The sequence below is a fragment of the Phycodurus eques genome, chromosome 11 (assembly GCF_024500275.1).
Source record: "Phycodurus eques isolate BA_2022a chromosome 11, UOR_Pequ_1.1, whole genome shotgun sequence".
NCBI lineage: Eukaryota > Metazoa > Chordata > Actinopteri > Syngnathiformes > Syngnathidae > Phycodurus > Phycodurus eques.
The window spans coordinates 15719722-15734897 of NC_084535.1; the positions used below are offsets into that span (position 1 = coordinate 15719722).

General features: G+C 41.6%; 1 protein-coding gene across 3 annotated transcripts; it reads right to left on the minus strand.

The window, feature by feature from the left end:
• Positions 1-295: 295 nt before the first annotated feature.
• Positions 296-11962, minus strand: msh6 (mutS homolog 6 (E. coli)). 3 transcript variants are annotated; one of them, XM_061689351.1, is made up of 10 exons: positions 11633-11962; positions 10338-10543; positions 7608-7777; positions 4944-7512; positions 3721-4007; positions 2123-2240; positions 1958-2047; positions 1724-1878; positions 800-999; positions 296-718 (listed from the first exon to the last, which is right to left on the minus strand). In XM_061689351.1, exons 1-10 carry the CDS (start codon positions 11863-11865, stop codon positions 637-639), a joined length of 4110 nt encoding a protein of 1369 aa, XP_061545335.1. In that variant the 5' UTR covers positions 11866-11962; the 3' UTR covers positions 296-636. The 3 variants fall into 3 exon arrangements, with proteins under 3 accessions (XP_061545335.1, XP_061545333.1, XP_061545336.1); XM_061689349.1 differs by having other exon boundaries at positions 1958-2240; XM_061689352.1 differs by lacking the exons at positions 296-718; positions 800-999 and having other exon boundaries at positions 1787-1908; positions 2026-2240.
• Positions 11963-15176: the final 3214 nt, after the last annotated feature.

A 15176-nucleotide genomic window follows, 5' to 3' on the forward strand; every position in this document is an offset into this window, starting at 1 on the left:
TAGTCTAGCTGCTTCATTGTTTCTACCTGACAGGGTCCCAGGTCTTGTGAAATTCTCTTCAGTTTTTTTCTCTCCTTGATTTGTCAATGTTGCAGGAAAACTCAATAGGCTTTTACGCCATTGAAGCTGAGACCAGTATCTACGTACAACAGCACTATATAATTTCATCATCCCATCCCAATTCATGTGTACTGGTGATTGTGGGTTCTAATTCAGACTGAAATGTATGCATGTATCATAACATCTAGACCTAATATATTGTGACGTATTCAATAACAGTTATGTAGGCGCTAGCTTGAATTAAAGGTTTAATTTCCTAGGTGAACATTGTCTTTTTAAAAAAAATAAAATAAACTATTAGATCACAGCAGTAGTGTTTTGTCTTCAACAGAACAAAGAATACACTAACATGGCCATTGACAACAAGCTTGGGCAAACTGGTTTGTTGAGAAGTTTGAGTACTATGCATCAAACTAAGCCACAGTGCTGGAAAGGTTGTTTAATATCATGAACTGACTACATATGTAAATATGATCCCAGGGAGTGTAGTGTACCGTGAGTGTGGGGTTATTACACCGTATTGCGGTGTGATAGAACATGCCGGGGGGGAAGAAAAAACAAAAACAGGTTTCCAACTTATATGCTTTGGATCATCTGAACAAGTGCAGCAAAGTGGGACTTGTCCTGTCTGGGGTCTTCTGCAAACTGGCAGAGCTTCCTATAAGAGGAGAGAAGATGTCATAGTGAGCTGGGGAACGACAACAAACGAAAACAGGAAATCAGCACACAAATAACATACTTGAAGAGTCTAAGGCTGATGGTGCTCTTCTCAAACTCTCTGGCCTTTCTGTGCCCTGACTGAATGACCTCTTCTGGTAGGCTGGCAAGTCGAGCAGCATTGAAGCCATAGCTCTTGGGACATGCCCCAGAGATGAACTTGTAGAGGAAAGTAATGGTCTCTTGGCTTGGATCCTCACACTCGTTCTCCACCATGCACGCCTAAATGTGACAGATTGCAGAACATGTATTAATTGCCCTGAAGCATATGTGATTGAAATGTACACTATGCCATATGCTCCACTTGGACAGCAACCATCAAACAAAAGCCTCCACTCTACTTGTAGGTATAGTATTTAAAGCCTTGGGCAAGTCATTCAAGTTTTTTTATCTTCCTAAATACATTAAAACGTTTGAAGTGCTGAAAACAGAATAATTTAATACTGAATTGATGAGCTATAGCTTTAAAAGGTTTTTCACCCTCTCAGTTGTCTAGTTTTTTTTGGGTGGGGCTGAAAAGGTCACACTGACATCACCAGGGAATAGTATGAGTTGGCCCTCCCCCACTATACAAGTACTCGGCACCCTCATTTTAGCTGTGGCGATTCATAATTGCTACTTCCTTATTCATAATAACGTGGGCCATTTTTCTACCATTGCAGCATTGCTATTGGCCATCAGGAAATGCCTACAACCTGAAAAAAAACATTTTCCCTAGAGTGTTTTGTGTTATTTGGGATACATGGTCTCTGTTATGGCCTAGATGTTTTTTTCCCCATACAAAGTTACAAACATTTACTGTAATTGCAGCTGTATTACAGTGTTGTGTAGGTTAGTAATAGACTACGGCGTGCTCTGACTTATGTACAAATTCAGGTTATGTGGCCCGTCATAAACTGAAGACCATCTGTATATTACAACTGAATGTTGCAAATGACATCCTCACCATGTGGCCGAGGCACACCGCAGGATTGTTGACGAAGTCCTCCACCAGGGAGTGGTAGTGTGTAGAGAAGAGGGTACGACAGCAGATCTTTTCAGCGAGCTCCTTCACAACAGCGCAGGCGATGGCTGTGCCATCGTATGTGGCCGTGCCCCTTCCTGCCCACATTTCACGACTGAATGGTTAGCCTACACAAACACAAGCAAGTTTAACACACCATGACAAGTGAATGTGTACCTAATTCATCCAGAAGCACAAGTGAGTGTTTGGTGGCATGGTGCAGAATACATGCAGTCTCGCTCAACTCAACAAAGAAGGTGCTCTCTCCTATAGCAGAGAAGATGATTAAAAGAAGTGCAGAAAATGTTGTTTTTTTTTCCCCCTCTTCTTTTTTTTCTTTACCAGCCATGATACGATCGGAAGCTCCCAGCCGAGTGAAGACTCGATCGACTGGTGTGAAACGCAGACTCACGGCAGGAACGAAGCAACCCAACTGAGCGAGCACAATCACAAGTCCACACTGCAGCAAGGCACAGAAAGATAGATACTACTTTAATCATCCCGTGAGAGAACTTTAATTGTCACAGCAACGATATTCACGCATAAACACTTGTATGTATAATATAGTAAAACCCACAAAGTAAAAACAAAAAAAAGAGCAACTCTTAGGGATCTAATTTAACCAGAAAAAATGATTAGGATGTTGCATCTTGGTATACAGTAATAAATAGTTTAACAAGCGCTGTGAGCAGCTATGAGCTGGCCCTCGCACCCCTGGCCATGTTGGGAGTACTGGGACATTGGGGATCCATTGAAACGCCATGAATACATTCCAGGGCCCCCCAAAACCAAGGTATTTTGTAATAAGAAAAATATCATTTTACATACAGGAATAACATAGGTTTTCACAAATTCATGAGAAGAGGAGGAGGGGTTCTGGTGGCATGTAAGGAGCATATCGTTGCCGTCGGGCCAAAATCTATGTCAAAAATTGGTAAATTTAATATATTTTCACAAATCTATACTAGTGACAGTTTTGGAGGCATGAGGATTGCGCCCAGCGCCAGCAACATGTACAATTCTCACAAGGACTCAAATAAATCTAATCACAACACTCAAAACACTTGATGGCAGATAAAGTATGTTTAAAAGAAAAATAAACTGACTGAAAGAAAATATTGGGCTGCAGTTAAAAAGGGCACTTTTTTCATCTAGGGCAAAAGGTCAGATGCTTGACCAACACTTGAGGGTTAATGTGTGCCTGTACTTACATACAGGAATAATATAAAGAACGTTTGATGTGTGTGCCAAGTTTACCAGTATGTGGCGCAAACAAAGTCGACGCACATGATTTGCTTGTGGGCCACATAAAGTGATGTGGTGGGCCGGATCTGGCCCCCTGGCCTTGAGTTTGACACCCGTGTTACAGGACATGGCTTTTGCTGACTTTTTTTGTACATCTTGTTACACATGCCTCTCAATTTTCGTAGTTCTAGGTCAAGCGTACCACAGACAGTGCTCAGTAGGAGGTGCGAGTTATAGACTTTTTTTTCCCAGAATCTTGTATAACAACTCAAATACATTTTTCACCAGGCCTGATGTGGGTGCAAAGTGTCATTTGTTTTGATGCGTGTTTAGGCTGTTAAAAGTGTGTTTGTTTATGGAGAAGAATAATTTCTACATACAAAAAGGCATCTTGCTGCAGTCGCTGTTCAGGTTCAATGTTTGTAAAATTAGTGTAAAGTGGGCAGTATAATACTGACAATGATGTATAATGACATTGATGAACTATAATACAAACCATAAGTATGAAGATCTTAGAATGAAAAAGCAATTCAGCTAAATAATAGTCTCATATTGTAGAGTCACATTTTACCAATAAGTGCAAATTGAAATCTATCAATATGGATGGCAAAATAACAGTGTACCATGCTTATGCAGCATGTCAATATCAGACAACATAGTGCCAAATGTCTTGCATGCAGCCATGAGTGACCCACCTGTCTCATGAGAGTCGACTTTCCACCCATATTGGGCCCTGTGACGAGGACACAGGAGGCATGACTTTTTTGCATGTCATCTTCCTTGCTGCCACGGGGGCAGCCGATGTAGATGTCATTAGGAATGAAGTTGTCGCCAAAGAATGTCTTGGTAACACAAGGGTGACGAGAACCAGTGAGCTCGAGGAAGGGTGCTACTTGCTTATCCCCATCCGGGAGAACCACCTGTGGCCTGGTCATTGGACCATCTCCCCCTTGGCTGTATCGTGTTAAGGCCAATAGAACGTCTGAAAACAAATTACTACTATGTTAGCGAAAAGTAAAGCCCGGTTCAAAATTGTACAGTCAAACCTTGGTGCACAAACTTCGTTCATTCAAATGGTTTAGTTTCCAATTAAATTAACAGAATTATTCTGTACATGACCCTGAACCAAGTTGCTTACCTTGTTTTGAGGGTTTAATTAAAAAGGATACAATTAAAACAGACTTTATTACAAAGCAGCACATAGCATTTTCTCATATTCCTAGCCTCACTAACAGTATCACCTTTTTCATGTATCCACTCTAACAACTTTTCTACCCTTTAATTAATTTGAGGCCTTTGCTTCATTAAAACAGTTGCTACTTAATTCACATCAGCTGCTTTTATTGCCTCTTTCGGTGGCATCAGCTGGAAACCTTGCATCTCCAAAACCACTTTTCAGGAAACCAAAAAAAAATAAAAATAAAAAAATAAAAAATAAACCCAGCAAGTTAGTTGTGCCATTAACACTGCAGCGTCAAAAAGAGCAAGCCATTTTCAACACTTTATACTGGTCAATAACATACCCAAACGTGGCGACTGACCAATAGTATCGATTTGTGAAATGGTCCAAATAGTACAGATGGTAGATTTAGCCAAACCAAACTACATAGCGAGATCAGAAACATGAACACCATTCTCATGTTCAGCTATCATTAAAAACCGAAGATACATATCTGTATGTGAATTACTTCATGCATCGGGCAAACTGTGTTTACACTGCGTGAGAAAGCACAACTAAGCGTTCCAGGTGGATGCTGTGACTGTTCGTGAACCAAAGCAACATTTGGTCGAAAATCCAATTTGGTCATAAACATGGTCATTTGTGAACTGAGGTAGGACTGAATATACAGTAGAATCACAAGGTGTCTGAATGATGCTGTGGTAATTAAATTAAATAAATTTTAAAAAAGGCTGATACCGAGCACAGCCATGCACTCCACCGCAGTCTTCCAGTTGCTGTAGTTCTTGTCAAAGTTGTAGAAGAGCCTCCTCATGCAGTCTTTCAGAGCAGCGTCTCTCTTCTCCTCAAATCCTTGTAACTCGTAGAACAGCTGCTCAGACTCCTTCGTCACGTAACGCTTCCAGCCTTTTTTTGTCGACTTCACCTCATATTCTTCTGGAATATTCCTCTCAGAGATGCTGTCGGGCACCTCCATCTGAAAGCGATTTCGCCCAGTACCCCAGTACGCCATGTTCTTGCAGCCTATTCTCTTTTTCTGTCGGTCAAGATAATCCTGTAGCTTTCGCTCGCAACTCTTGATGCCTACCAGAGCCTGGTCATATTCTGAGTCAAAGCCCTTCTTCGGGCTAATGACACCAGTGGCCCGAGCTTTTTGGTGGTCGAAGGCTGTCTCCCAGCGCTTGAGTTCAGCAGACAGGTCAGGAAAAAGACCACCATTGTCACTCTTAAGACTGACCACTTTGCAGAGTAATGTGGACTGAAAGTTACCAGTAACTGCTGCAAAGACATTGACAATCTCCTGCATCGTTTGGAAACCTTCAAATGCTGAAAGAAAGTCTGCTATTTTTCTCTTACTGTAGGTGACCTCCTCATAGAGAACCGCCCTGCTGTCTGGGTGGTCTTGCCCCTTCAGTGGTGTGCCAATGCTGTGAATTTTACTCAGGAGGCGCTCTAAATCTGGAAGCTTCTTAAGGAGGTCTGAAACTTCAGACACTTGTGCTTGAGCAGCCATCAGGTCTTCCAGTGCATCCAGTCTGTCCCTGATGGATCTTGGGTTACAGAGAGGAGCACAGAGCCACTGCTTGAGTAGCCGCTTTCCAAAGGGGCTGGAGCAAGTGTCGAGGCGCTCGAGCAGCGTTCCCTCTGTACCGCCAGAGCCATTCTGAAATATCTCAAGGTTTGCCAGAGTCACTCCATCCAAGACCATGCATTGGCGTGTCCGAGCAAAGACACTTTTTCGTCTGGCAGATTTCTCCATTTCCACATCGACAGGGATGTATTCTTCGAAGTTCGCCATGGAGAGTAGCTCCTGGTCTACAAGACACTTCTTTAAGTAGAAGATACATCCACCCAATGACGAGAGTGCCAGTTCGTAGCCCTCCTTGGGGGTAAGACCAAGCAAATCACTCCCAGAGGTCATTTTTTTAAGAATACCAGGGAGAAAACTACTCCCTGTCCCATGGTCCTTGCCTGCACTTGTTCTAAAGTAGTCTTCCTCTGAAAGCGTTTTCAGAGTCTTCTGAGCATCCCAGAACTGAGTGCTTGAATTCAGTCCCTCCTGTAGCACTGTAGCGAGAGAAGCCTTTAGTATTTTGCGTGTTTCAACGGATGGGTTCCCCTTTTCGAAAAGTACTTCAGCAGGGGCAAAGTGTGCAATCAGGGTGCGTAGACGTGAACAATGCCGGTCGTCTGGAAACTGACCAACATGGAAGAAGCCCACAGAAGTATCTACAAAGCAGACTCCATAGACACGGCAACAACCACCCTTTCCTTCATCTTCAGGTTTTTCCTTTAAACTTAACAGAAACTTGCTCTGACTCTCAGCAGGAGTACCGTCCAACACGCTGTAGGTTTGGGTGCCCCGCGTAATGATCCTGCACACCTCTCTTTTCACAACACGGTCAAACTTAGTGGGCTTGACCAGAGTCTTACATCGGGCTTCCATCATCTCTGGGGTTTCAGTCTGCTCCACACGTGCCACCTTGTAGCCCTTCTGGACTAGTACACCTGAGAAGCGTGCAAAACCAATCTCTGGAAAGCCAGAATGTGCCCAGGTCCCTTTCATAAAAGTCAGTCCAAGCTCATTGACTCCGATCACAGCATCCATGTGGTAGAGTTCGTAGAACTTTCCAACTTTGTAGAAAATAACGGTGTCCAACAACCTGGATTTGATAAACCACCACTGACGCATACCAGGAGTGTTTCTGTTGTTGAAGTCTTCTGGCACATACAGAGTGGTAGGATCATATCCCTCATCCGTCACTTTACGCCTTTGACTGTCTTTCCTCCTGTGATTCTGTAACCACTCCAGCTTCTCGTGGTCCCAAATTGTGGATCCGCCAACTGTGGCTGACCCATTGGCTTGGCTATCAAAGCTGTCATGGGCTGAAAAGACTGATAAACGAGACTTTGTGTCAACAGCTATAGATGGTGGAACTCGTTTTGGTGCACCGGAAGGGGTGCTGGCTATCTTTGGCTTTGCAATCGCAGGCTTCTCCGTGGGACGTTTACGCTTTACAGGCTTAACCGGGCTTTCCGCTTCAGACTCTTGTGGGCTCTCTGCTTCTTTGGCCTCACTGCTCACTGTGACTCCTTCTTCTTCGTCCTCACTGCTGCTTGTGGCTTGCTCTGGTTTGAATTCATCATCGGATCCCTCGCTATCTGAGGCCACGACTATGCGGCGGCGCTTGGCTTTATTTCCCTTGGACCGGGTTAGACGTGGACTGACCTCGGATGACTTTAACTCCTCATTTTTGTCTTGATCCTCATCACTGATCTCATCATCAGTCACTGTAGATTTATCAAGCTGATAACAATAATAAAAAAATAAACATTATTAAACAGAAGCATGGAATGATTGTCACAGCCAATTATAAAACAAATTTAATTAAATTGTGTCACCTGCATTTCTACCTCCTCTTCCTCATCCGAGGGATCTGTGCAAAGAGGCATCTTTAATCGTTTTTGTGGGCTATCAAACAATACTTTGTCTGCAAGCTCCATTGCATGGCGGATTTTAGGATTCCCACTGAAAAACAACCCTCCAGTTTTAGCATCACTACTGTCAGAACCTGCAACACAGATAAGACATCCCAAATCAACAAGAGTCATCTAGTTGAGTTAAATTACCAAGATTCATAAAATGTTAAAGATGCACAAAAGAGGCCAAAAATTACTTGTATAATTGACACACGACAGAAATATTTTTTATAAAGCCTCCCAAATTTGAATGAATTAAAAAAATAAATAAAACACGATGTAAAATAAGGTTCTGAAATCATGATTGATAAGCGTGGGCCTCAAGCTGCAGGACTATGTGGGCATGTCTGCTAAAGGCGTTGAGACAGCCCTTCAACTGGCAATCAAATACGTTCACTCGTACGCTATGTGGTCAAGCGTCTGCAGTCAGCTACTGGCTGAATAATATGTGCCGCTGTGGTTATGGTTAATAAACAGTTAACATTCCCGTGTCTCTGTTATGTAGGGAGACCCACAGACAACACCTCAGAGCGAGGTGCTGACGTTTTGGACGATCCCGCCGTGGTCGGGCGAACTCCCAGGCTAGCAAACATAATATTTAATTTTCTCTCAAGTGTCTACGTTGCATGGATTTACACACAGCATATGGAGAAAGGCGGTGGAGTACTGGAAGGTGTCAATGCCAGTCCATGAACCCATTAGCGGATTATAAGTACTAGCCTAGCCGCGAGTAGCAGGACACTTTGCAGTGGAGCCGTCCAACTCGCCGTAGCTGTATGAACCGTGGGCGAGTCACCACAACAGAGACACTAGCCCAAACAATGCACACACACTTCAGGGAAGATGCATTTTTCAGCTTGGAGGCATAGCTTGATGGCTAAACAGAGGTGGGTAGAGTAGCTAAATAGTGTACTCAAGTAGGAGTACTGCTACTTTAGAATAATATGACTCAAGTAAAAAGTAGTCCTCCAAATAATTACTTCAGTAAGAGTAAGAAACTACTCAGTGAAAAAACTACAAAGAACAGACTAAATGGTGAGTAAATCAGCACGAACGTCAAATTGAATAAATATAACTACATAAAATATGAATCTCCAAATTAAGATATTGCTGAAAAAAATTACTTCGTCTAAAACCGAATAAAATCAAATTTTTAACAAAAAAAAAAAATCTTTGTAAACTAAATTAAGGCAAATTCACCTCCAAGAAATGGCGTTATATTATTTTGTTTCCACTCGTTAAACAGCACAAAAGGCTTTACAGTAGGAGATTACAGAAACAGGAAGAAGGCTGCAGTGGATATAAAAAAAGTCTACAAACCTGTGTTCAAATGCCAGGTTTTTGTGATGCAAAATAATTTAAGGCAAAATAATGTTAAAACTTTTTACACCATTAATGTGATAGAATTTACACAACTGAATTATTTTATTTTTTTAATCTTTCTGAGAGCAGAGGTGTAAATAAACTGAAATAATCTTGTTCAGGTCACAATTTTAAGAGAGATGTCGTGCCTCAACTGTTTTTTTACCTTGTTAAATAAAGTTGAAATAAAATAATCATAATCAAATAAATCTGGTTGCACAAGGGCGCACTCCCTCTTATAACTGGCATGTGGCTGTGTTCAGGAGTAACCAATCACATTCAAACTCAAATGGGAGTCCACACACACCTGCCAGGCTGCCACTGCTTCATTTTTTAAGTTCCCTGAAACATTTTTTTTTTTTGCTTTATTCACTGAAATGACTGAATGAAGCCGTTTCTTGACCAAACTTATTGATAGTGTTTGAGTGAGGGAGAGATTATAGAATGTACCCCAAAGATGCATGTTTTACAGTTACTTATAAATAAAATAGGGCTAATGTTGCACAGCCAAAACAACAACAAAAACATCTAAAACTTACCGCAAGGTGTCTCCTTAAGTGTGGGCTGAAATATCCAAGTTTGGGCAGTCACAATTTAAGACTACGCTGCATGACAAAGCTGTTGTATTTATGAATCTGTAAAGTAAACAAGTCGTGCAGCGGATAGTTTCCCCCAATATGAGTCACTCTGATTGGCCCGTGAAGTCTTTGTGTGCAGCCATGTGGATGCCTTGTGGCGTTTGATTGGTGAACTGTGACCACGGATTGGCACAAAGGCACCCAATATGGAAGTCTAAAAATAGATCACGCATGCAATAATTAATAAAAAAATTTAAAAAAGTAGCAAGTGGCATGTAGATCACTGTAATGGAGTCAAAGTACCGTTTCTTCTTAACATAAATATTCAAGTAAAAGTAAAAAGTATGATGCATTAAAACTACTCTGGCAAGTACAATTTGTCCAAAATGCTACTTGTGTAAATGCAGCGCGTTCCCCCCTCACCTATGTGGCTAACTGCACAATGCAGTGCTGTAACTAGCAATTCCAGTGATTAACCATCGACGACGCTTGTTAGTTATATCGTGACGGAGGGCCGACTAATGCTTGGTGATGTGAGTGCAACCCTGTTTTAGCCCTGCCCAAGAAATCTCAACAATTCAGCATTAAAGTGTCCTCGGTCTTAGAACATTTTCAGTACTCACCTTCAAACATATTTAATGTATTTACAGTAGAAACCAAACAAATAAATGACTTTGGTGCAACTTCAACAGCAATGCTATGAATGGCCAACCTTTGTACTCTCTGATGTACTTGGTGCTGACCCATCCCCGTGTGGACGGTTCATCAAAGAAATGAACATGTATGCGGTGGGCCCGACCCCGGCCTCGCATCTGCTGTCCGGTCAAAGGTTGAGGTACCACCATGCATGGCCACCATGGGTGCCCCTCCAGCTTTGTCCACACAAGAGAACCCGCACTGAATACACATGTGGAACTCCTGAAAGTAAAAATGACATCCAACAATGATCCCAACCAAGGCATTTCTGAGTCTCCATTAATCGGTGTGGACCATTGTAAACATTTAGGTGCCATGTTTCTCAAAAATAGGTCAATAACAATTACCTTGGGGTAGTCTTATAAAACATACCTCACAAGACATATTGTCAATCTGTATTTCGGCATCCCTCAGACAATGTCACATGTTAACAATGTGGTTGTTGCTACTTTTATTCTGATTTGATCAGTTGGTACTTTTTTCACATTTTAAACATGAAATACAATCAAGAATATTAGAATGATGCATACTGTCTGTTTTATCCAATACAGTACATGTTTCACTATTAATGTACAACCCCAATTCCAATGAAGTTGGGACGTTGTGTTAAACAAATAAAAACAGAATACAATGATTTGCAAATCATGTTCCACCTATATTGAATTGAATACACTACAAAGACAAGATATTTAATGTTCAAACTGATAAACTTGATTGTTTTTAGCAAATAATCATTAACTTAGCTCAGTTGTCTTTGTCTTTCAAGTAAAGTACTGTGTATTTTGTAATTTTATAAAGTGTTAGTTTTTAAACATGTATCTATGTTGAAACAAAGTGCTTTTTTAAATTTTTCTATACTTAAACACAGTGATAATGTTCAAACTGCATAATAACTGTCTTACAAGATTCAATATACATTTACAGACTAAAATCACTGCCTCGTTTTTTGATGAGTTGAGAACTCTTAGGCCTACTACGTTACAGTATTTTAATGTTGGTCGTGAAGCTGGTACTTGTGGAAATGTATATTTTTGAGGTGGTACTTGGTGTAAAAAGTTTGAAAACCACTTACCTAAATGGCCAGGAACTATGTTTTACATCATTTGCAACAGGCATTAGCAAGGTGAATGCATAAGTGCAATAATGTACAGTTTGTTTAATTTACTAAAGGAATGCGCGCGAATACACACACACACACACACACACACACACACACACACACACACACACACACACACGTTTTCGAACCCTGAAAGGAAAAACTCTCCGGGAATTAGACGGATCCAATACCAAACCCCACGATTAACTCACACATGTTTGGCTGTTGACGCATTGTCACTGAACAGTTTGTTGAATCCTCCTTTTGAATTCTTAACGACAATTTTTGGTTTGACTTTGGTGGCCTTGCTCGAGTGTAGTTTAGCTTCTTCTTTTGGAGACGAGGTGGACTTGTCGACGGAGGACGGGTGAGCTCGAGGCTTCGGCTTGGACACCGGCGGTGGAGACTTGGAGAAGAAATTGAAAAGTGAGCTTTGCTTCGCCATGACAGAACGTTGACAGTGATAATCCCTATCGTTTGCTAACTTCGGGTCCTGACGCCATAAACACGCAGCACGACCCCGTCTATGTTCGCGGTAAAACACAGTGGGTCGGAAGGAAGGCGTAGCTACGACGTGCGTTATCCAATGACAAACGAGCGCTGGAGAGCCAGAAGGTCACGTGGTCCCAACATCACTGTGCACGTAATTAGGCTTCTCACGTAATTTGTCGGCAGGACACGCCCCACCGCAACATGATTGGCTCCTGCGTCGCGGGAAAGGCAGGCGACGCAGATGTAACGGCGTCACCATCCCGAACATGTATCACATTCTTACGAAATAAAAACAAAGAAGTTTGTTTTGTTAGGTTTAGGGCTAGGGTTGGGGCTTAAGGCGGCTTAGGATGGGTGGGTTAGTGGTAGCGGTAAACATGTTAACGCGGTTGCATCTTGTCACTTATGGGAGCGGGAGGGCGTGCTCTTCGGGGAAAAAAATCAGCTAATCATAATGTAGGGCGCGTGTCCTGGAGCCAGTAATAATGGAGCAGGGCGTTCCTCCCGAGAAACTTGGTGGGACTCCTCATAACGACAATGACGTCGGCTAAACCACGGAAGGAGGACGAACGCCATTGTCACAAATGGGACTTGCGAGCATGGCGTCCATCACGTTCACGATTAAAGAAACCCATCCACCATTATCTGAGCCGTGCCGCCGGTTAAAGAAACGTTACATCAAAAATATAGACTTATAAAAAGCCCGATATGAATTATGCATTATGTAAAACATTATATTAATTTGCACATAAAAATGAGAAGGTTTGTTTCTTAAAGCCCTATATTTACTATATAGTTGAATTTGTTAATGAAACTGGAAGGTTCCTCCACAAAAGTAAATACACTAGTAAATACACTAGAGAAATGTCTAATAGTAGCCGGAGTGTCCCGGTTTGAGTCCCACTGTGGCCTAAATCATTGCAGCAAGATGGAGAGATGCTATTTGCTTCCTGACTACTGTCAATGTACCTTTTCACCGTATGCTGAAGAGGTATAAGGCTCCAGCACGGTTTGTGCACCCCTTCACACTGACATCTGTCCTTGCATGTCTGCATGTGTGTGAACTAATTGGTTTGGTGCAAAACAAATAAACAGTAGACTTTACATTGAATTTCTCCTTGGGGGATTATTATTAATTAGAAAATATAAAACAGTGAAGTAAAATAAAAAAATTAAAGATCTAAAGTACAGTACCTGTACTATAGTTGGCTCTTCACGGTGCTAATGTTCCACTTCCAGAAGAGGGCAGCAGAGTACTAATACAGCAGTAAAAGAAAGATGCAGTTTGAAAATAGAACATGCGTTCCAACGAGACCACGTGTTTCATGGATTGTCCTTTGCATAGCTTCCATGATGTTCTTCATGGCTCTTCGCCTGTACAATCCATAGATCCGTAGGAGTCCCACGACCCGATGTAGAGACTGGTCGGTGAAGCCCCTGCAACCCACTTCAATGGGCTTGCAGAGGGTCCTCCGACACTCAGGCACTGGGTCAGTATATACTTGGCCTTCTTCCGTTCCTGAGCTGCCTCCATCTGATATTCCCACGGGGCAGTTAGCTGCACTAGCACCACTTCCTTGCTTGCTCCAGACATCAAGAAGGTAATATGATATTGTTCTTGTTTTCTTGCAAAAAGTGACATAATTTTGAAAAAATAAAACCTAAATACCCAAGTATTTTTTGGCATATGGTGTGGGGGTGACAAGAAAGCATCTAATTAAGAAAGGATTATGAAACCATACACAGAAATTGTGTCATGGAGCCGCGTTTGGTAACATTTGTCTTTGAGAAGACACAGTCTTACTATCTCATTGCTTTCATGGTAGGCGTCAACATTAATTGACTGCCATATGTCACACAAAACAAAGACTCCTAATTAATTTTATGCGGCTATGCAGACTGAAGAACACAGATAATACAGCTGTGAATACATATACAAAACAACCAACAACATAAGTATAGCTCACACCCATTAGGGACTGTGGTTTACTGCCAACACAAAATAAAGGGGTTGCTGAGTTGTTTATGGGGGACACATGAGTTTTTCTTGTGTTTACGTTTCGTTTTGTCATACAACACCATAAGATTCCAGAAGAATTATACCCAGAAAATAATCATAGTCTTTAACCTCAATGGAATGCAATGTGGGATTATCTGAGCCCTGGAGCACAGACTTTAATAATTGCAACATTCTTCTAAAAAATCAACATGCACTCAATGTATGCATGAGTAATCCTGTGGTCCAGTGGTATTAATTTGGTCAAGAAAAATTTCTGGAGCAAGCCTGCAAATAAATAGATACATCAACCAAGATTAATTTGTTAGTTTAAACTGTTAATTCATGTGCAATGTCTCTTCAGTACAGTCTCAGATAAAAGAGACTGGGGAACAATCCACACAAGCGGCATTAAGTATTTATACTCAGAGCACACATACATTAGTTTTGAAGAAACACCACCGTGCCAAATGATTTAAACGAAGTGGGTGAGGAGAACATGGGAAAGCTATGGCTGATTTTAAATATGCCATCAAGTTGTACCAAGAAGGATTTATATGCAAAACCTCTCATTAATGTGCATCACAAATCAGATTTACCGAAGGCAATTTCAATCCCTCGCCCCTCTCATTGACATAGTGCAAAGTCATGTGAACATTGGCTCACTTGTTGTGACTTATTGGAGCTTGTGAACAAGTAGCTGGAAGCTGCACTCTTCACCCTTACCTGTTATGTTTAAGAGAACAACATCGTAGTAAAGAAAACCACATTTTGCATTACCCGGTAAAATTCAATGTAGTGGCACTTCAAAAGATAATACGCATAAATAGACATTCTTATTGAAGATACTGCAATGATCTTGGGGGTAAAGTTGATGAGGGAGCACAGAACTGCATGTACACTGCTCAACACTTAAATAACACATCCCAGAAATTAATTAAGGAAACATTTGTGCCAAATATTCAACCCATATCGCCAACCATTTGAGACCTGGGTCAAGCTGTGAACACAGGGGCTACTTGTAGATGTCGTTATGAAGACTCTTTCCTTTTTTATTTATTTTGTATTTTAAACCTGTCCTGTTCAGCTGCACGTCCATGCAGAATGGTGGATCTGTATGCCTTTTGTCATGGAACAGGTTTGCTGTGCAACAGGGGAGTTTGAATACCCCTTTTTTTTTTTTTTTTTTTCTGAGCCGCTTCTCCTCACTAGGGTCGCGGCCGTGCTGGACCCTGTCCCAAATTTATATTTATGTAATTAAAAGACCT

Excerpts from the sequence above, each read along its gene's own strand:
- msh6 (XM_061689349.1), bottom strand. The coding sequence starts at position 11,865 with ATGGCGAAGCAAAGCTCACTTTTCAATTTCTTCTCCAAGTCTCCACCG. Across the intron at positions 7,513-7,607 it reads AAGAGGAGGTAGAAATGCAG|CTTGATAAATCTACAGTGAC; the intron begins GTGACACAATTT and ends TATTGTTATCAG. Across the intron at positions 719-799 it reads ATCAGCCTTAGACTCTTCAA|GAAGCTCTGCCAGTTTGCAG; the intron begins GTATGTTATTTG and ends CTCCTCTTATAG.